The sequence below is a fragment of the Spermophilus citellus genome, assembly GCF_964194105.1.
Source record: "Spermophilus citellus genome assembly, chromosome: 18".
Lineage (NCBI taxonomy): Eukaryota > Metazoa > Chordata > Mammalia > Rodentia > Sciuridae > Spermophilus > Spermophilus citellus.
The window spans coordinates 56154135-56174900 of NC_138200.1; the positions used below are offsets into that span (position 1 = coordinate 56154135).

A 20766-nucleotide genomic window follows, 5' to 3' on the forward strand; every position below is an offset into this window, starting at 1 on the left:
TTAATTTTAGATTTCTGAATGGCCTTTCTGCTCATGTGCAGCTTTCACGCTCAGTGAACATGAACTATTTCTAACTTGGCCTGAAAGGCTCAGGTAGAGGCAGGTTTAATGGGAAACGAACCTACCATGCAAACTAGAACTCTTTGCTCTTTTTTTTCCTATGTGCATTAGTTCACCCCATTATCAGTGCAGAAAACTGGGAAGGTAGTGACTTTCATGCATGATTTCAGATGATCTAGGATAGATATTTTTAAAACAAAAAAATACAGCTCTGGGAAAGAAAACAAATTAATCAGTATCTACTATTACAGTTTCTTTTAAAGGACAATTGTTCAACATCTAAGTTTTAAATATGAACTAGCAGCTCCTACATCTATGGATTTAATCTACACATTTACCAAAATAAGTACTCAAAGATTTATGGACAAAAGTAACCACTTCGGTTTCATATTATAAATAACCTCTATTGCCATCAGTAAGACACTGGATAAATACATAGAAAAGCAATTTAAGGGGCTGGAGTTGTGGCTCAGCAGTAGAGTGCTCACCTAGCATGTACAAGGAAGGCCCTGGGTTCGACTCTCAGCACCACATAAAAATAAATAAATAAAATAAAGATGTTGTGTCCAACTACAACTAAAAAAATAAATAATTTTTTTAAAAAAAAAATTTAGGGCCTGGAGTTTGGGCTCAGTGGTTAAGTGTTTGCCTTGCATGAGTGAGGCACTGGGTTCAATTCTCAGCACCATATTAATTAATTAATTAATTAATTAAAGATATTGTGTCCATCTACAACTAAAAAGAATATTTTTTTAAAAAAGCAATTTTTGTAAAAGACATTAGAGAAGCACTAGGACCAACTTGGATAAATCCCTAAGATATCTTGTAAAGTTAAGAAATCCACTTTGTGCTTTACAAAGCCAACATAATCCATATTCTATAGATTCTTTTATAGTAGGTAAATATATAAATAAATTCTGGATGGATACACACAGTTTGTCATCTCTGGAAAGTCGAGAGAGATAGGAGAAAAGATGTAATGGTCAAAGAAATTTAGTCTACGGTAGAGTGTTTTAGAAAAATAACATAGAAATGGTTACTTGTTTGATTTAGAATTAATTTTAAAGGTATTATTAGATGGATCTACAAATACTGATGTGGAAAACACAAAGTTTGGAATAGTATGTAGAAAACTCTTTTGTCGAGTGGGGTTACATAAATACACACCTGTGTATGCACAAATATCATAGAGTATCCTTGGAAGGGCACCCAGAAGTCTGGTGACACAGACAGTCACTAAGGACAGGACCTGAGTCCCAGAGGGCTAACATTTTCCTATAACTAGATGGACTTTTGGCCCTGTGTCTGCACTAGTGACTGTTTTTTTTTTCTTTTGTTGGGGAAACCATGCTTCCCATATATGAACATATGCTTTTCCATGCTCATGGAATTCGGAAGTTAACTCACAAATTGTAAACAAAACTAACTCATCGTTTTTAAATATCCCAGGAGCCTGAGAACAAGGGTGACCACTCAAAGGTGCGTCTATACCCTTCTCCCTGCATGATTCAAGAGCACCAGGAGTCTATGAAGCGACTGTCTGAAGTCTGGCAGAAGGTCTCTGAGCAGGATGATCTAATCCAGGAGCTTCGAAATAAACTGGCCTGCAGTAATGCTTTGGTAAGCTCCTCATTCTAGAACATTTTTCTGAGAGACCCATATTGAAACTATGAGAAAAGAGAGGAGGGAAAGAGTCACCTAAATTAATATCTTTCATTCGGAATTCTCAAATGTCACAGATAAGAGCTGGGGTTGTGGCTCAGTGGTAGAGCACTTACCTAGCACAAGTGAGGCCCTGGGTTTGATCCTCAGCACCACATCAAAATAAATTAAATAAAGGTATTGGTTCAAATACAACTAAAAAGTAAATATTTTTAAGCAATGTCACATATACTTGCCCTCACCCTTTGTTCATATTCTCTGTGGCATGCTATTAGGGAGCTATTTTGTATTAAGTTGGAGATTCTAAAGAGACTCAAAATTTCTCACACAACAACCTAAGTACCCATCAGTAGGTAAATGGTTGAAGAGATTAAGAGAAATGTTCAAAGATGCCAGGCACATGGCACGTGCCTATAATCCCAGTGGTTTGGGAGGCTGAGGCAGGAAGATAGCGAGTTCAAAGCCAGCCTCAGCAAACATGAAGCACTAAGGAACTCAGCAAGACCCTGTCTCTAAATAAAATACAAAATAGGGCTGGGAATGTGGCTCAGTGGTCAAGCGCCCCTAAATTCAATCCCCAGTACCAAAAAAAAAGAAAGAAAGAAATGCTGAAAGAGTTATGCTTATTATGCAGGTGGTAAAAACGATGAAGCAGATCTTTGTGATACATGATTGAGAATAAGTTACAGAATCCTGTTTCTTTAAATCTCTTTATCATAATGCAAAGTATACTACTCCCTTTGTAGAAATGAGAGAGGGTAGAGAAAATAATGCGGAGATTTTCACGTTTTTTCAAGGTTTGGGTTTTGTTTGAATTCTTTTCAACAACTTCAAAAAATCATGGCAATGAGACAAAAATTTCATGTTTTTATTTATTTTCAAAAAGAAAAAACAGGGCTGGGGTTGTAGCTCAGTGGTAGAACACTTGCCTGGTGCACATGTGGCACTGGGTTCGATCCTCAGCACCACATAAAGATAAATAAACATAAAAAATATTGTGTCCATCTATAACTAAAAAAAATTTTTTAAAAGAAAGTACATACACCTTCATCCACCCCATAAGGAACCTCCTTCCTTAATTCTCAAACTCTGAACCTACCTTGTCCTCTGATCAAATAGACACAAGTCTCCACTGTGGCCTCCAAGATTTGTCTTCTGACTCATAAAGTGGACCCCACAAGAAGTTCAGGATGGAGTTCCAAAATGTGGCTGCCCAAGCACTTGATGCAACTTGCTCTCTGTGCCTAGATAACCTTGATAAAACATTGAGAGCGTAATTTCTTCTCCCTGCCCACCCCACAGGACGTGCACAATAAATCACAGAGCAATGCAACACACTTAGGCTGCAGAAAGGAACACCCTGCAAAAACAGCAACGATATAAAGGGGCTGGGGCTGGGGCTCAGTGGGAGAGCACTCGTCTCGCACATGTGAGACCCTGGGTTCGATCCTCAGCACCACATAAAAATAAATAAGTGAAATAAAGGTATTGTGTCCAGATAAATATAAATATTTTTTAAAAAGACGTGGTGAAGATTTGGGCCTACTTTTTCTTCTATTAGGCATAGGGTCTCTATTCTATTGCCTAAGTCTTTGATCCGCTTTGAGTTGATTTTTATACGGGCTTAGAGACAGAGGTTTAATTTCATTTTGCAACCTATGGATTTCCAGTTTTTCCAGCACAATTATCTATCTTTTCTCCAGTGAATGTTTTTGGTACTCTTGTCTAGTATGAGATAACCATATTGATGTGAGTTTGTCTCTGTGTCCTCTATTCTATACCATTCTAAAAGTGTTCTAAAAAGTGTTCAACCTCTCTAGCAATTAGAGGAATGCAAATAAAAACTATTCTAAGATTTCATCTCACTCCTGTCAGAATGGCAATCATCAAGAATATAGGCAACAATAAATTGTTGGTGAGGGTGTGGTGAAAAAGGCACACTCATACATTGCTGGTGGACCTGCAAATTGGTGCAACCACTATGGAAAGCAGGATGGAGATTCCTCTGAAAACTGGGAATGGAACCACCATTTGACCCAGCTATCCCTCTCCTTGTTTTATACCCAAAGGACTTAAAATCAGCATACTATAGTAATGCAGCCACGTCAATGTTTATAGCAGCTCAATTCACAATAGCTAAACTACAGAACCAACCTAGGTGTCCCTCAATAAATGAATGAACAAACAAAATGTGGTATATCTACTCAATGGAATATTACTCAATTTTAAAGAAGAGTGAAATTATGGCGTTTGCCAGTAAATAGTTGGAGTTGGAGAATATCATGCTAAGTGAAATAAGCCAATCCCATAAAACCAAAAGCCAAATGTTTTCTCTAATATGCGGATGCTAATTCACAATAAGGTGGGGGGCACTAGGGAAGACTAGCATTACATTAGATTAATTAGAGGAAAGTGATGGGAGGAAAGGGGAGGAGACATGGGGATAGAAAAGATAATAGAATAAAACAGGCATTATTACTATGTGTGTGTGTGTGTGTGTGTGTGTGTGTGTGTATAGATATAGATATATAGATATCTGCATGACCAAAATAATTCTGCAACATGTACACTCAGAAAAACGATAAATTACATCCCATCTATATATGATATATCAAAGTGCATAAATGAATTCTATTGTCATATATAACTAATTAAAACAAATTTTAAAAAAATTTTTTAAAGACGTGGCATCGATCATTCACCCTGACTTGTTCTTGTTTGCAGGTTCTGGAGCGTGAAGAGGCTTTGATAAAATTACAAGCAGACTTTGCTTCTTACACAGCTACCCACAGACATCCTCCCTGTACCGCAGAAGACTGTGAGGACATCAAAAAGGTGGGGCACTTTGGTTAATTTGTGCCTGGTGGGAGAAGGCTAAACAGGTTTTTCTGATTATTTTTTATATTTATATTATAATTTATATTTTATTTTATATTTGTGGGACCATTGGCCCTGCCACAAGGATACTGGGACGATGCCAAGTCCCCCAAGATTGTGGCATCATTAGGTTTTGGAATTGCACCTATCTCTCTACCTATTTCTAAACAGAGCTTCTAAAATAAACAGCGCTCCTGTTGGCTTGGCAGATGAAGAAGGACCATCCAGGCTTTTAGTGTCTGGCCAGAGTTCAAAAGTTACAAATTTAGAAAAGATTATTAATGCAAATTCATTACCTTTTCTCGAAGATTCTGTAAACTTCAAAGCAGTGCCAACGGTGGGTTCTAATCATGGATAACCATTTATACCATGCAAACAAATTGCAAAATCCAATGAACTAATAGTCAAAACTTGGTCAGGTCCCTAGGTGAGGTCATGCCTGAACTTAATGCTGTGTGGCAGGCAATGATATGCCTGCTTAGGCCAAGGCAGGATGCTGCCATGGGGCAGAGGGGACAGAGAGAGTAAAGCGCTCCAAGGGATCCCCTGGTGGGAGAAGCAGAGGCTCTTCCCTTCCCAGGACTTCCTAATCCCAGAAAGTTGGATGAATGAAGGGATGGGAGGGCATTCAACTTTGTAGTTCTTCCTTGGAACTACAAATATCTGACAATATTCATTTTAAATATCAGTTCCATGCTGTTCACATCCTGACCTACGGCAAGACCTCATGACATCCCATCTTTTGAAATGATTCAAACTTCCCTGTAAAATACCTTCCCCCACCTTTTTACATTTCCTGTCCACGCCTTCACCCTACCTGGATGTTCTCTTAGGAATGCAACGATCCACATGGGATCCTTCCAGTGGCCCTCTTTCTTCCCTCAATTGGCACAGACTAGTGTGAGCCTTCGAGTCCCTGCAGTGCCTGCACTGGGTCACTTGGCGATGGCCTTGTAGTTCTCCTGCTGCCTCTTCTGTCTCCATGCTGTAGCTCTCCTTTCTGTCAACTCTGAAACCACACAAACAATCCTCCCCAGCATCCTCTGATGCCCAGATGAGCAGCTGTTGATCCTCAGCCACATATTCCTGCCCCTTCTGGGTTAGAAAGAAGGCTCTCCCTGACCTCCAGCAGAGAAGCCAAAGTTCTTACAGAGGAACTCCAAGCCCTGTACCATGTGACCACCCAGAACTCCCTCCCCTTCTCCTCCATCCTCCCCATCCCTTGCTCCATTCTAACCCCACTAAGCTTCCCTATGTCCTCCCTCCAAGAACTTGTCACTAGCCTGCAAGGCCTTTCCCAAGATACAGCAAGGCTGGCTCCCCCTCCTCCAGCAAGTCCCTGCGCAGAGGCCACCTTCTCCAGGAAGCCAATCCGTCTCCTAAAATTGCAACACACATGCCCTGCCCCACCCCCACACCTCCACGCCCACTTGGCCCTCCTCTGTCTCCCGTGGTGCTTATCAATATTTCATTTTTCTTTGCCTCACCCCACCAGAAGGCAAGAACTTGCATCTGTGTTCTTCACGCCACTTGTCGTCAGCACCAAGGACAGTGCCCGGCACGTAGTAGATGCGCCATCAATGACTGCCTGTTGCAGGGAGGAAAGCATAGGAGTGACCCAGTGCAGGCACTACAGGGGACTCGAAGACCCACACTAGTCTTTTGTGCACATTCTGTGTGGGCATGAGAAGTCTGCCATATTCTTTTTTTAAATTATTCTTTTCCAAAAACTTTTTAAAATTGAGATATAATTGACAAACCATAAAATTCATCCTTTTTTTTGGGGGGGGGGTATATCTACAAGGTTGAATGACCATCAACCACTATCTAATTTCAGAACATTTTCTTTTTTTTATTGGTTGTTCAAAACATTACAAAGCTCTTGACATATCATCTTTCATACATTAGATTCAAGTGGGTTATGAACTCCCATTTTTACCCCAAATACAGATTGCAGAATCACATCGGTTACACATCCACATTTTTACATAATTCCATATTAGTAACTGTTGTATTCTTCTACCTTTCCTATCCTCTACTATCCCCCCTCCCCTCCCCTCCCCTCCCATCTTCTCTCTCTACCTCATCTACTGTAATTCATTTTTCCCTCTTGTTTTTTTTCCCTTTCCCCTCACTTCCTCTTGTATGTAATTTTGTATAACAATGAGGGTCTCCCTCCATTTCCATGCAATTTCCCTTTTCTCTCCCTTTCCCTCCCACCTTATGTCTCTGTTCAATGTTAATCTTTTCTTCCTGCTCTTCCTCCCTGCTCTGTTCATAGTTGCTCTCATTATATCAAAGAAGACATTTGGTATTTGTTTTTTAGGGATTGGCTAGCTTCACTAAGCATAATCTGTTCTAGTGCCATCCATTTCCCTGCAAATTCCATGATTTTGTCATTTTTTAGTGCTGCGTAATACTCCATGGTGTATAAATGCCACATTTTTTTTATCCATTCATCTATTGAAGGGCATCTGGGTTGGTTCCACAGTCTATCAATTGTGAATTGTGCTGCTATGAACATCGATGTGGCAGTATCCCTGTAGTACGCTCTTTTAAGGTCTTCAGGGAATAGTCCGAGAAGGGCAATAGCAGGGTCAAATGGTGGTTCCATTCCCAGCTTTCCCAGGAATCTCCATACTGCTTTCCAAATTGGCTGCACCAGTTTGCAGTCCCACCAGCAATGTACAAGAGTAACCTTTTCCCCACATCCTCGCCAGCACTTGTTGTTGTTTGACTTCATAGTGGCTGCCAATCTTACTGGAGTGAGATGGTATCTTAGGGTGGTTTTGATTTGCATTTCTCTGACTGCTAGAGATGGAGAGCATTTTTTCATGTACTTGTTGATTGATTGTATGTCCTCCTCTGAGAAGTGTCTGTTCAGGTCCTTGGCCCATTTGTTGATTGGGTTATTTGTTATCTTATTGTCTAATTTTTTGAGTTCTTTGTATACTCTGGATATTAGGGCTCTATCTGAAGTGTGAGGAGTAAAAATTTGTTCCCAGGATGTAGGCTCCCTATTTACCTCTCTTATTGTTTCTCTTGCTGAGAAAAAACTTTTCAGTTTAAATAAGTCCCATTTGTTGATTCTTGTTATTAACTCTTGTGCTATGGGTGTCCTATTAAGGAATTTGGAGCCCGACCCCACAATATGTAGATCAGAGCCAACTTTTCCTTCTATCAGACACAGAGTCTCTGATTTGATATCAAGCTCCTTGATCCACTTTGAGTTAACTTTTGTGCATGGCGAGAGGAGGGGATTCAGTTTCATTTTGTTGCATATGGATTTCCAGTTTTCCCAATTGTTGAAGATGCTATCCTTCCTCCATTGCATGCTTTTAGCTCCTTTATCAAATATAACATAGTTGTAGCTTTGTGGATCAGTCTCTGTGTCCTCTATTCTGTACCATTGGTCCACCCGCCTGTTTTGGTACCAGTACCATGCTGTTTTTGTTACTATTGCTCTGTAATATAGTTTGAAATCTGGTATCGCTATACCGCCTGATTCACACTTCCTGCTTAGAATTGCTTTTGCTATTCTGGGTCTTTTATTTTTCCATATGAATTTCATGATTGCTTTATCTATTTCTACAAGAAATGCTGTTGGGATTTTGATTGGCATTGCATTAAACCTATAGAGAACTTTTGGTAATATCGCCATTTCGATGATGTTAGTTCTGCCTATCCATGAACAGGGTATATTTTTCCATCTTCTAAGATCTTCTTCTACTTCTCTCTTTAGGGTTCTGTAGTTTTCATTGTATAAATCTTTCACCTCTTTTGTTAGGTTGATTCCCAAGTATTTTATTTTTTTTGAGGATATTGTGAATGGGGTGTTTTTCCTCATTTCCCTTTCAGAAGTTTTGTCGCTGATATACAGAAATGCCTTTGATTTATGCGTGTTGATTTTGTATCCTGCCACTTTGCTGAATTCATTTACTAGTTCTAGTAGTTTCTTTGTAGACCCTTTTGGGTCTTCTAGGTATAGAATCATGTCGTCTGCAAATAGTGATAATTTAAGTTCTTCTTTTCCTATTTTTATGCCTTTGATTTCTTTTGTCTGTCTAATTGCTCTGGCCAGTGTTTCGAGAACTATATTGAATAGAAGTGGTGAGAGAGGGCATCCCTGTCTTGTTCCAGATTTTAGAGGGAATGCCTTTAACTTTTGTCCATTCAGAATGATGCTAGCCTGAGGCTTAGCATAGATAGCTTTTACAATGTCGAGGTAAGTTCCTGTTATCCCTAGTTTTTCTAGAGTTTTGAACATAAAGGGATGCTGTACTTTATCGAATGCTTTCTCTGTGTCTATTGAGATGATCATATGGTTCTTATCTTTAAGTCTATTGATGTGGTGAATAACATTTATTGATTTCCGTATATTGAACCATCCTTGCATCCCAGGGATGAATCCTACTTGATCATGGTGCACAATTTTTTTGATGTGCCTTTGTATCCGAATTTTATTGAGGATTTTTGCATCTAGGTTCATCAGAGATATTGGTCTGTAGTTTTCTTTCTTTGAGGTGTCTTTGTCTGGTTTCGGAATCAGGGTGATATTGGCCTCATAGAATGAATTTGGAAGAGCTCCCTCTTTTTCTATTTCCTAAAATAACTTGAAAAGTATTGGCATTAATTCTTCTTTAAAGGTTTTGTAAAACTCTGCTGTATACCCATCCGGTCCTGGGCTTTTCTTGGTTGGTAGTCTTTTGATTGCTTCTTCTATTTCATCCATTGATATTAGTCTGTTTAAATTGTGTGTATCCTCCTGACTCAGTCTGGGCAAATCATATGACTTAAGAAATTTATCGATGTCTTCACTATCTTCTATTTTATTGGAATATAGGTTTTCAAAATAATTTCTAATTGTCTTCTGTATTTCTGTAGCATCTGTTGTGATATTGCCTTTTTCTTCCCGTATGTTAGTAATTTGAGTTCTCTCTCTTCTTCTCTTCGTTAGCATGGCTAAGGGTCTGTCGATCTTATTTATTTTTTTGAAGAACCAACTTTTAGTTTTGTTAATTTTTTCAATAGTTTCTTTTGTTTAAATTTCGTTGATTTCCACTCTGATTTTAATTATTTCTTGCCTTCTGCTACATTTGCTGTCGTTTTGCTCTTCCTTTTCTAGGGCTTTGAGATGAAGTGTGAGCTCATTTATTTGTTGGTTTTTCCTTTTTTTGAGGAATGACCTCCAGGCGATGAATTTCCTTCTTAAAACTGCTTTCATTGTGTCCCATAGATTCCGATATGTTGTGTCTGTATTTTCATTTATCTCTAAGAATTTTTTGATTTCCTCCTTTATGTCTTCTGTAACCCATTGATCATTCAGTAACATATTGTTCATTTTCCATGTGATGTAGGATTTTTCCTTCCTTCTTTTATCATTGATTTCCAGTTTCATTCCATTATGATCAGATAAAATGCATGGTATTATCTCCACCCCTTTATATTTACTGAGGGTTGCCCTACGGCATAATATATGGTCTATTTTTGAGAAGGATCCATGTGCTGCTGAGAAAAAAGTATATCCACTTGATGATGGTTGATATATTCTATATATGTCAGTTAAGTCTAGGTTATTGATTGTGATATTGAGTTCTATAGTTTCTTTATTCAACTTTTGTTTCGAGGATCTGTCCAATGGTGAGAGAGGTGTGTTGAAGTCACCCATAATTATTGTGTTGTGGTCTATTTGATTCTTGAACTTGAGGAGAATTTGTTTTATGAATGTCGCAGCACCATTATTTGGTGCGTAAATATTGATAATTGTTATGTCTTGTTGGTGAATGGTTCCTTTTAAATGTATATAATGTCCTTCCTTATCCCTTTTGATTAACTTAGTCTTGAAGTCTATTTTATTTAATATGAGGATGGCCACCCCTGCTTGCTTACGAGGACCGTGTGCATGGTATATTTTTTCCCAACCTTTCACCTTCAGCCTGTGTATGTCTTTTCCAATCAGATGTGTCTCCTGGAGGCAACATATTGTTGGATTTGTTTTTTTAATCCATGTTACCAGCCTATGTCGCTTTACTGGAGAGTTTAAGCCATTAACATTTAGAGTTACTATTGATATATGGTTTGTACTGCCAGCCATGTTTGATTATTTCTTTCTCTTTTTTTTAATTTAGTTTGTTTCTCCATGATTAGCTTTCCCCCCACCCTCTGTCATTACCGAGGCACTTCCCACTTATGGTTTTGGTTGTTGTTTTTCATTTCTTCCTCATGTAGTGTTTTGCTCAAGACACTTTGCAATGCTGGTTTTCTGGCTGCAAATTCTTTTAGCTTTTATTTATCATGAAAGATTTTTATTTCATTGTCGTACCTGAAGCTTAATTTTGCTGGATACAGAATTCTTGGTTGGCATCCATTGTCTTTCAGTGTTTGAAATACGTTGTTCCAGGATCTTCTCGCTTTCAGCGTCTGTGATGAAAAATCTGTTGTTAACCTTATTGGTTTACCCCTGAATGTAATCTGCCTCCTTTCTCTTGTAGCTTTTAATATTTTCTCTTTGTTCTGTATATTGGATATCTTCATAACAATGTGTCTTGGCGTTGGTCTACTGTGATTTTGTGTGCTCGGTGTCCTGTATGCATCTACAATTTGTATATCCATTTCCTTTTTTATTTCTGGAAAGTTTTCTGTAATTATTTCATTCAGCAGGTTACTCATTCCCTTGGTTTGAATCTCTGTACTTTCCTCTATCCCGATGACTCATAAGTTTGGTTTTTTTATGTTATCCCATATCTCTTGGATGTTTTTCTCGTGATTTTTTACCAGCCTTTCTGAGTTGGCTAGACTCTTTTCAAGATGATATATTTTGTCTTCATTATCTGACTTTCTGGCTTCTACTTGCTCCACTCTGTTAGTGATACTCTCAATTGAGTTTTTAATTTGGTTTATCGTTTCCTTCATTTCTAGAATTATTGTTTGATTTTTTTTATAATCTCTATCTCCTAATAAAGATGCTTAACTTCTTCTTTTATCTGTTTATGTAATTCATTTTCAATGTGTTCTTTCACTGTTTGGATTTGCTGTCTCGTATCCTCTTTAAGGTTCCATTCCATCTGTCTAAGGTATTCCTTGAGTTCTTTATATGACCATTTTTCTGATGACTCTAGGTCCTCCTAAATATTTAGGCTGTCCTGCATTGTTTGTACTCCTTTTCTTCCTTGATTTTTTATGCTGCTCATGTTACTTCTTGTTCTGTTTGACTGCTGAGTTACTGTTTACTCTTATAAATTTATTTGATGCTTGGGAGGAAAGATATTAGAAGGGAAGGGAAGAAGTCACTAAAGAGAATGAGAGTAGGCAGGTAGAATTCAAGGAAGGGGGGAATAAGAATATTGAAAAGAAATGAGAAGACAAAAGAAAAAAATAGAAAATAAAGAAAGAAAGAAAAAAATTTTTTAAATAATAATAATAATAAAAAAGAAAATTAAAATTAAAATAATAATAATAATAATAATAATAAAATAAAATAAATTTAAAAATTAAAAACATTAAAAAAAGAGTTAAAGAACAACAAAAAAAATGAAAATTAAAGAAAAAAAACCCAAATTAAGAAAAAAAAAATAATAATAATAAATGCAGTCATAGAGTTAGATTAACTTCTCTTCCAGTAGGTGGAGCTGTGCCCACTGGGCCAAGCTTCTCCTCTCAATAGGTGGGAACCAATCACTGTGCCCTCCCAGACTGGGCGGGTCTCCAATCCTGAGTGCCTCCTCTTGTGTTTCCTCAAGCCAGGCCCCGCTCACCTGTGATGCTCACCACAATACTGGCTACACGCCAGTTCTGCTGCTCCTGGGAGCCCTGTTTTCATGAACGCCTGGGCACATTCTCCCTGTTTGCCTCCCTCAGACCCTAAGTTTGTAGAGCTTGGGGCTGAGAACTCCCAGCGAATTTGCTTGCCCTCCGGTAGCCACGCCCCCGGTAGCTGGTGCAAGGGACCTCAGTTGTCAGCACTGGTGGGAGCGGTAGCCAGGAGTTCCGCGCCGCGAGTCCCACGCTACTCCTGATTCCCTCAGTCTGGCTATCGCGCTCACAGGAGAACTGGGAGGGGCCCTTAAGGTTTCCCTGCTGTGTGGAGAGGGATGGCTAGGGGATTACACACCTGTCGCCGCTGGTTTCAATGAAGTTATCTCCTCCGCCCGTGACGTCAGTTCTCTGCCATGGTGGTATCCCATGCAAATGGTGTCCCTTCGTTCCCTTTGCCGGGTGACCAATGCAACGGGTGGGTCCTGACTGTGTCTCCCAAGCCCTGTTTCAATCCTGTGGCCACTGTCTATGAAGGCTCGGTTGGCTTTTACCTCTGTAAGTTCAGAAGGGCCGACCAGTTATTTCAGCGGGATCGTTAGTGCTGAGTCACGAGAAGCAGGCGAACGGGAGCTTGAATGCAGCCGATCCGGGCTCGGTGTGTGTTCCGAGAGGCCCAGACTGTTCGCCCCAGATCCATGTCAGCTCAGCATTGCCTAGTGATCCTGAGCAAACAGCATTTAGACAGTTTATGACTCCCTATGCCCGCGCAGCGGAAGGGGTCAGAGACTTGATCTCTCCGCACCCGCCGCCATGTTGGATCCATGGACCTAATATCTTGCTAGAAAAGGAGAAACACAGAGACTTCTGTCCCAGAGGCTGTGATTCTGCCCAACAGCAGGAAAAGGGGGCTTTTAAAGAGGTGATTCAAAGGCCAAAATCCATGTGTTCTTTGATCAGAACATTTTCAACATCCCAAAAGAAACACATACCATCCGCAGTCATTCCCATCCTGCTCCCCAGCCTCCTGTCTCTCCTGGTTGCTCTGGGCATCTTGCATTTTAGAAAGCGCTCTTCCCCCATGTCCTCATCCTGCCCTGCTCTTTTTACTGCCAGATACTGAAGCACCTGCAGGAACAGAAAGACAGCCAGTGCCTGCACGTGGAGGAGTACCAGAGCCTCGTGAAGGACCTGAGCACGGAACTGGAGGCTGTGTCAGAACAGAAGAAAAACATCATGAAGGGTAAAGCCAGGGCTGGTGGGCAGCAGGAGCCGGAAGGAGGTGGAGCTCCCTCTGAGCAAGCCACCCCATCCTGCCCCGTGTAGACATGATGAAGCTGGAGCTGGACCTGCATGGGCTGCGGGAGGAGACGTCCACCCACATGGAGAGGAAGGACAAAGAGTCTGCCCTCCTGCAGCACCGGCTGCAGGAGTTGCAGCTGCAGTTCACTGAGACCCAGAAGCTGGCAATCATGAAAGAAAAGGTGAGGCCCATTTCCCTGAGGCCTCAGGGGCAGGTGTGAGGTCAGGCCTTGGGTCTGCCCATTCTGAGTCTCCACCTGCTGCAATTGCTTCAGGAGACAGACTGAGGGCTCCTAGGCGCAGGCACGGTTCCAGTGCTTCCTTGGTATTCCTTATGCACGTAATAAAAGGACATGGCCATGCAGGGGTCATAATAGAGACACCAACTCTATAAGAGCTATAAGAAAAATGTTCTTCCCCAGCGCTGCACGGCCGCAAGAGAGGGTGAGACTCCCTTCTTGCATTGCTCCCTTACCTTAGCATTTGATAGCAGAAGAAAATGCTATAAAAATAATGTGTAGCCTTATTGTGAATTTCACCTTTGAAAATTAAAAATATCCTAAGAATACACAGATGGGGTAGTTTGAAAATGTTAATGGAGCTCTGCCCTAGAAGATCAGTAACTGCCAACATAAATCAAGTTCCTGGAAGAGCCTGGAAATGGAACTAGAAACAGAAAGGTTGGGAAGCCGGTACAAGCTTTTATAGCCAGTACTATTCCAACTCTGAACTTTTATCCAAGCTCTTAAAAATAATCCAGCTGACTGACTGGCCAGTCATTAAAACTCTATGTTTCCAGGCATGGAGGAAATCCACTAGTCAAAATGGAGGTGTCTGGAGAGATGGCCACACTGAACCAAGAGCCTGGATAAAGAGCTCTGAGTCATTCGTTTATCCATTCAAAAATATTCTTGAGCACTACAATATATGCCAAGCCACTGTTGTAGGCATTGTCCCTGCCACTGTGGACCTCCCATTCTAGTGTGGGGAGACAGACAATAAATAACGAAATTAATATGTCATGCTGATATATGGAAGTTAGGGACTGATAATTCCTGAAACAGCTTGGTGACTGTTTTACCCAGGGTGGTAATGGAAGTACCTCTCTGATAGTGATATTTGGGCAGAGATTTGCATGAAAAGAGGGAACTACCCAGGCTAGGTCTTGAGGAAGAATATTCCAGGCAGAAAGCATAGCAAACTCCAAAGGCCCCACGGTGGATCTGCTGGAAGCACTCCAAGAGGTCCCTGAAGCAGGAGGGGTAAGATGGCAGGAGGTGAGGCCAGACACGAGGCCAAGGCAGGACCAGATCATGCGCATCCCATCTCACCATTCTCTAAGTAAGATGGAAGGCAGTGGAGGGTTCTGAGCAGAAGCAGAACAACTATCGGCGTTGAGAGTAGCCTGAAGGGGACCAGTGGTGGTGGCTGGGAGCACAGTGGGGAGGATCTTGCAGCATCTAGGCTAGCGAGAACATGACTCAGATAAGGGCCCAGGACCATCTCTGGCTGACTTCACCTGCGGCGGCTCCTGGCCTTTCTCAGCACCCCCACTTTGCTCTCCTCAGTTACTCCAAGAAAAAGATGAAATGCTGAACGAGCTGGAGAAGAAGCTGGCGCAGGTGCAGAACAGCCTCCTGAAGAAGGAGGTGGAGATGGAGGAGCAGCATTGCCTGATGAGGGAACTCGAAATTACCTTCAAGGAGAAAGCCAGGATGGAGTACGCGGCCCTGCAAGGCGAGATCCAGAAGCTGAGCGACGCTCTTGAGGACACCAAACAGCAGCACAGGCTGGCAGGTGAGGTCCCAACAGGCACCGTCCCAGCATGCCTCCACCCCGAGGGGCTACATCAGCCCCGGCGTCTCAGGGTCCCCTTGAATTCCTCACTCAACCCCAAGCTTACCTCCTCTTGGAAGCCACCACAGCTTGGAAAAGCAGCTGCTGAACTCACACTTCCACCATTCTCTCAGCCCTCTCAGACGAAGACCCTGGCCCCTCACCCCACATTTCACCCAACCACCCTGGTCTTCAACACCCTCTTTCCTTTTTGCCTCTAAACGCGTTCCCTTCTGCACATCTTGCACTGGGGTCAGTGGCCCTCTGAGGAGGCTGCTTTCTCAGGTCACCAATAACTTCTTGCCTTAGGTACAGGGTTTCTTGGGAGGTGATGAAATGTTCTGGAATTAGATATTGGTGATGGTTACGCAGAGTTGTGAGTATGCTAAAACCCACTGAATCGTACACTTTAAAACGATAAATCCTATGTCATGTGAATTCATTTTAATTTCAACAGAAGATCCAAAGCCTGCTTGCTTCCCCACCTTCCTTCAACTCTGTATTTCCAGAGGCTGTTAGCTGCCTGCACCCGAACCCGCATTTCTCAGGGGTTTTTCTCTTGTTCTTCCACAAATCTCACCACTTTTTCTCTTTTTTTCCCCTGCTCTAACTACAGTCATCCATCCCTTAAGACTCTACCTGTGCTCCACCTTCCTCCTCTCCTCCTTCATGCTTTGTGAGCTCCCCTCTTCCTCCAGAGCTATGTTTCCCTGCTGATGCCTCCAAAACTTAGAACCCCTATCCTGGCTTTGCAGCAGTGGTGAGTCTTGTCTCTGGAGAACAACTTCCTCTGAGCCAACCCACCTCCTCCTCTCACTAGGCATTTCCAAAACAACCTATCTCTCCAACACTTTTTTTGGTCCAGTGCTGGGATGGAACCCAGGGCCTCGCACATACTAGGCAATCACTCTACCACTGAGCTACATCCCCAGCTCCTTCCAATGCTTTTTAAATCCTCCTCCCTCCTTCTTCCAAGGCACGCCTTTATTTTGGTAATAAGGCCATCCTTCTTCTAGGATCTCAGGGTAGGAAACTTGGAAGAGGGAATGAGAGAGCAACGTTCAGACGAGGGAATATATTTAGCATAAAGGATTTGCAGTGAGAACCTACTTGGGTGCTTCTCCCAAGTAAGCCCTGGGTGCCTGCCCCATGGAGTGAGGGTGTGTGGCAAAGGAATATTGCATTCCCATCTTTCCCTTGTATTAAGTCCCTTCTCACTGAATCAAGTTTAAACATTTCTCTCAGGCTTTCATGGTCCTCCAAAGCCCCCTCTAATCCACCCCATTACTCAACTCCATTGCCCCATTCCTCCATTTCTTTTCCAATCAAACAGTCCTTGCTATTCTCCCCCAATCCAGTGCATTCACTCTAATAGTCCCACACCTGGAGCTCCACTCTCCTTTCTCTAAGGCCCAATCAACTCTGTCCCTCCACAATTCCATCTATAAATATCCTAACCCACATGGATCCCTCTTCCTGAGTTCCCAGTGTGAGCTTACCTTCCTGTGATCTGTAGCTGGAGGTGTAACTCGAGGGCAGAGCCTGTGCTTAGCGTGCACAAGGACCTGGGTTCAATGCCCAGCACCAAAAATAAATAATATTTCACTGTTCTCCATGACAGGTGGGCTGGCTATGCCTCCCTCGCCAGACTAAACTCCATGCAGGTTGGGATTTGTCCCTTAGGATAAGATGAGTCACACAGGACATACTGAGCCATTTCTAACCAATTTATTTCATTTTAGTCCCGAAGAGCTTCTGGCTAGAGAGTGGTTGAAGTCAGATAATTGAACAGAGCTCTTTAGGACCAATAATGAAATGGAAAGAAGTGAGGACAGATTGGGAATTGAAGTAGGTCACAAAATGAAAGAACAGACTTCCTAGCCAGTCTTATTTGAGAGTCTGCTCTTGACATACACTCCTCCTCCCGTGGACATGCCCTCAGCTTGTCTCCTGGTTTCTGCAGCTCAGCAAGCAGCCCAGTACAAGGAAGAGGCCTTGCAGGCGGGGAACACTCTGGAGGATACCCAGAGGAAGCTGCAGGACTGCATTTATCTAGACCAGCAGAAAGCAGACACCATCCAGGATCTACAGAGAGAGGTGCAGAGGCTGCAGGCGGAATCCGTAGCAGCTGGAGAGGAGCTGGCAAGCAACAGGTACCTTCTGCTCACCTCCAGAGAACCCTGTCCCTGTGAGCCAATCACTGTGGGCGGCCACCAGGGGTGGGACATCAGAGACTCCCCATGGGGCCAGCTCCATAGTCCAACAACACAGGACTGTTGTCCCTTTGCTTTAGGAAACAGATAGATGAGCTGACCTCAAACCTCTCTGATACCCTGGGGAAGCTGGAAAACTCAGACAAGGAAAAGAAGCAGTTGCAGAAGGCAGCAGAAGAGCAGGACCAGAAATTAAATGACATGCAGGACCAGGTCAAACTTGTTCAGTACCAGGTAGGCAGCAAGCAGGCAGCCGACACCAAGGTCTGCCCTGCTGAAGATTAAACATATTGGTCCTTATTTAAGAAGATGTTGCCATCAACCCATGCAAACGAATTATCCAGAATTTATGTTAGAATGCTCTCAGTCACCAGTTCCCATCATGAGTTATAAGTGTTTTCAAGGGTTAGGCTCAAAAATAATCAAGGAACAGTGTTGTTCTTACTAGGATCCAAAGGCTATCCTTGTCAGCCAATTTAAAGTCTTCGATCTCTGAATTATTCTTTTTATGCTTTTCTATGATTGTTTAAAACTTTATTCAAAGAGGTTTTTATGTGAAAAGATTTAGAGAATAAGTGGGAGAGAAGGCTGGCACAGTGGGAATTGGATCTATAAATAAAATTAATTGGTCTATCTAATTAAACAAAGAAGAAATGTTGCAGAGCACCGAAGCAGACTTTTTTGTTATATATGCTATCAAACTAAGGGACCGTCCTGGGTGCAACTGTCTGCGTATCTTTTCCCAAATACGATATAGTGCAAGGCTGTCTTCCAGCCCAGTCTTTATGTTCTCAGAACAGGGACCTATTAGGTGCCAAAAACAAGCTAGAAGAGGAGATACCAGACCTAACACAGACACTGAAGGACAAACTGGAGCAGCTGAAAAAGAGCAAAGAAAACGAGAAGTTTTTGGAGGATGAAATTGAGGCTCTGAGACAGGAAGATAAAAAGAAGGAAAAGATGGTGAGAAGGAGAATGTAGATAGGGTTGGGTCCCAAATCCCAGGATGGATGTGGATGGAGCTGGGTCAGGATGGATACAGAGGCCATGGGTGCTCAGAGCTTAGGAGACAGAGTAGGAAAGCCACAGGGCAGAGAAGGGAACCTTGGGAAGAGAAGGAGGAGGGAGCTTTGAGAGTGGTTCACACATCTTTCTGGGGCTTTGCTCTTTAATGGGTGACCAGTTGAGAGAAAATTTGAGGAAACAGGAGGAGGAGAAAGGAAATCTCCAAGAAGAGCTGAAGCAATGTGCTACGCAGCTGGAAGTTTCTCTCAGCAAGTACAACGCCTCCCAGCAACTCATCGAGGAGCTCAACTTAGAGGTAAGTAGATGGGAACCCCACCCCTCTCTCTATTCCACAGCAAGACCACAAACAGGCTCAGCCAACTGTGCACCTCTGGCACCTGAGGCTTGAAGTGGGTTAACGCTTCAGGACCTGGTTTCTGAAGCCAACACATGTTTCTTCCTCCGTGGAAGGTTTTATTTCCTACTTAGTGGAGCCCCCAAACTTGCTGGGTTGCAGCATCCAGTCTTCCGATACCACAATTTAGACCAGAGTTGGGTGACTTAGTCGTTTAGGGCAATTTGCTAGGGAACACTTCCAAAATCGTGGCAAAGCACAAAAACAGGGTGCAAGCGGATTTTTCATTGCATGAGTAAAAATAAGTGGCATCTGACATGCTAGGCCCTGTGCTTTGAGTTTAGTCATCATTAATTTAATGTCTGCGTAAGCCCTTCACATACCTTCCATCTCAGCAAGGTATACATTACTGTGATCCCCCATTTCCAAATGAAAAAAAAGCCTGAGGCCCAAAGGCACCAAGCAGGGAGTGGTGGGATGAGCCTGAGTTTGAACCTGGGCCACCCAGCTCCAACACCCACTCTCTTCATCAACGAGCAGCACTACTTTCCCAACTGAGTTCATTCCATCGTTCTGGGCAAGAAAAAAAATATGTAGTGCCCTGGGAGATAGTCACTTGGGTTACAAATGAAGGACCAAGCAGATCTTACTCCTTCATAATCTGTTTAAAAACTTAAAATAGTATGACTCTCCTAAGGATGGCACTGTCCAATAGAAGTTTCTGCCTTTCTGTAATTATGGAAAAGTTGTACATCTGAGCTACACTATAACCACAAGCCACCTACATCTCTGAACATAAAGGGACACTGACTATATGGGCCCGTTGTCACATTTGCCAAAAAATTTCCATGTACATTTGGAAGCCAAAGCACTCATTTCAGAATTCCTTGAACAGGAAGATTTTTCTTTTGTGATTTGTAAGAATGTTCAACTTTTCTAAAGGCACACCCCACATACGGTAGACTCATTGAAGCAATTGAAATAGCCATTAGAAATAGGATTCGTTTTGCTTTCTAAAATGCACTTCCTTTAATCAATATTCCATATATTGATATTAAAATTCCCCATCTGAAAACAAGACAATATATCATAGAATCCTTGTAATGTATTTGACGTAGTGTATTTTTCCACTACATTATATACTTTATTACTGTTAATAGGAAAGTTCATTCACCTTTTCTTGGTAGGACAGTTTGCACAATCAACATTTGTTTCTCTGAAATACAAAACATGTCTTTGGATTTGTATCCAAATAGTCTACCTATATATCATCTAAATAAAACTGAACAACTTTGATGTGACCAGAATTGAAGTCACTTTAATATAGGCAAACTATCCTCTGGAAATCTATAGATGATTCATCCTGTCACGTGGCTATACATATAGTAGTTTCCCAGCCTCAACATTTCCCCTAAAATTGGCACAACAAAAACCTGTTAACTAATAGAGATTGTATAGTTTCCTATTTTTAGTTTTTAGTTTCTTTTTTTTTTTTTTCCTTATCGCCTACCCATTTCTCTACTGGTGGTATTGCCTCTTAAATAAATTGTCTGCTTTCAAATTCTTGTCTCAGGATCTACTTCAATTATAGTACTGTCACTAATTTTCTATGTGACACAATAAAATTTTTGGATTTCATTTTATCAAAAACTGGAATGACCTATTTATACTTAATGCCATAAGCAGTTCTAAAATGATAATTTC

The 20766-nt window shown here is 41.8% G+C and overlaps 1 protein-coding gene across 1 annotated transcript in view; it reads left to right on the forward strand.

The window, feature by feature from the left end:
* PMFBP1 (polyamine modulated factor 1 binding protein 1) overlaps positions 1-20766 on the forward strand; it is a gene marked incomplete at its 5' end in the record, with an annotated part of 51564 nt that overhangs the window by 21729 nt on the left and 9069 nt on the right. The window contains 9 exons of the mRNA XM_081274695.1: positions 1510-1680; positions 4447-4557; positions 13468-13594; positions 13678-13835; positions 15222-15450; positions 17453-17642; positions 17783-17936; positions 18498-18665; positions 18886-19023. Of these exons, the coding sequence (XP_081130821.1) occupies positions 1510-1680; positions 4447-4557; positions 13468-13594; positions 13678-13835; positions 15222-15450; positions 17453-17642; positions 17783-17936; positions 18498-18665; positions 18886-19023 (1446 nt within the window). The remainder of the gene's footprint in view (positions 1-1509; positions 1681-4446; positions 4558-13467; positions 13595-13677; positions 13836-15221; positions 15451-17452; positions 17643-17782; positions 17937-18497; positions 18666-18885; positions 19024-20766) is intronic.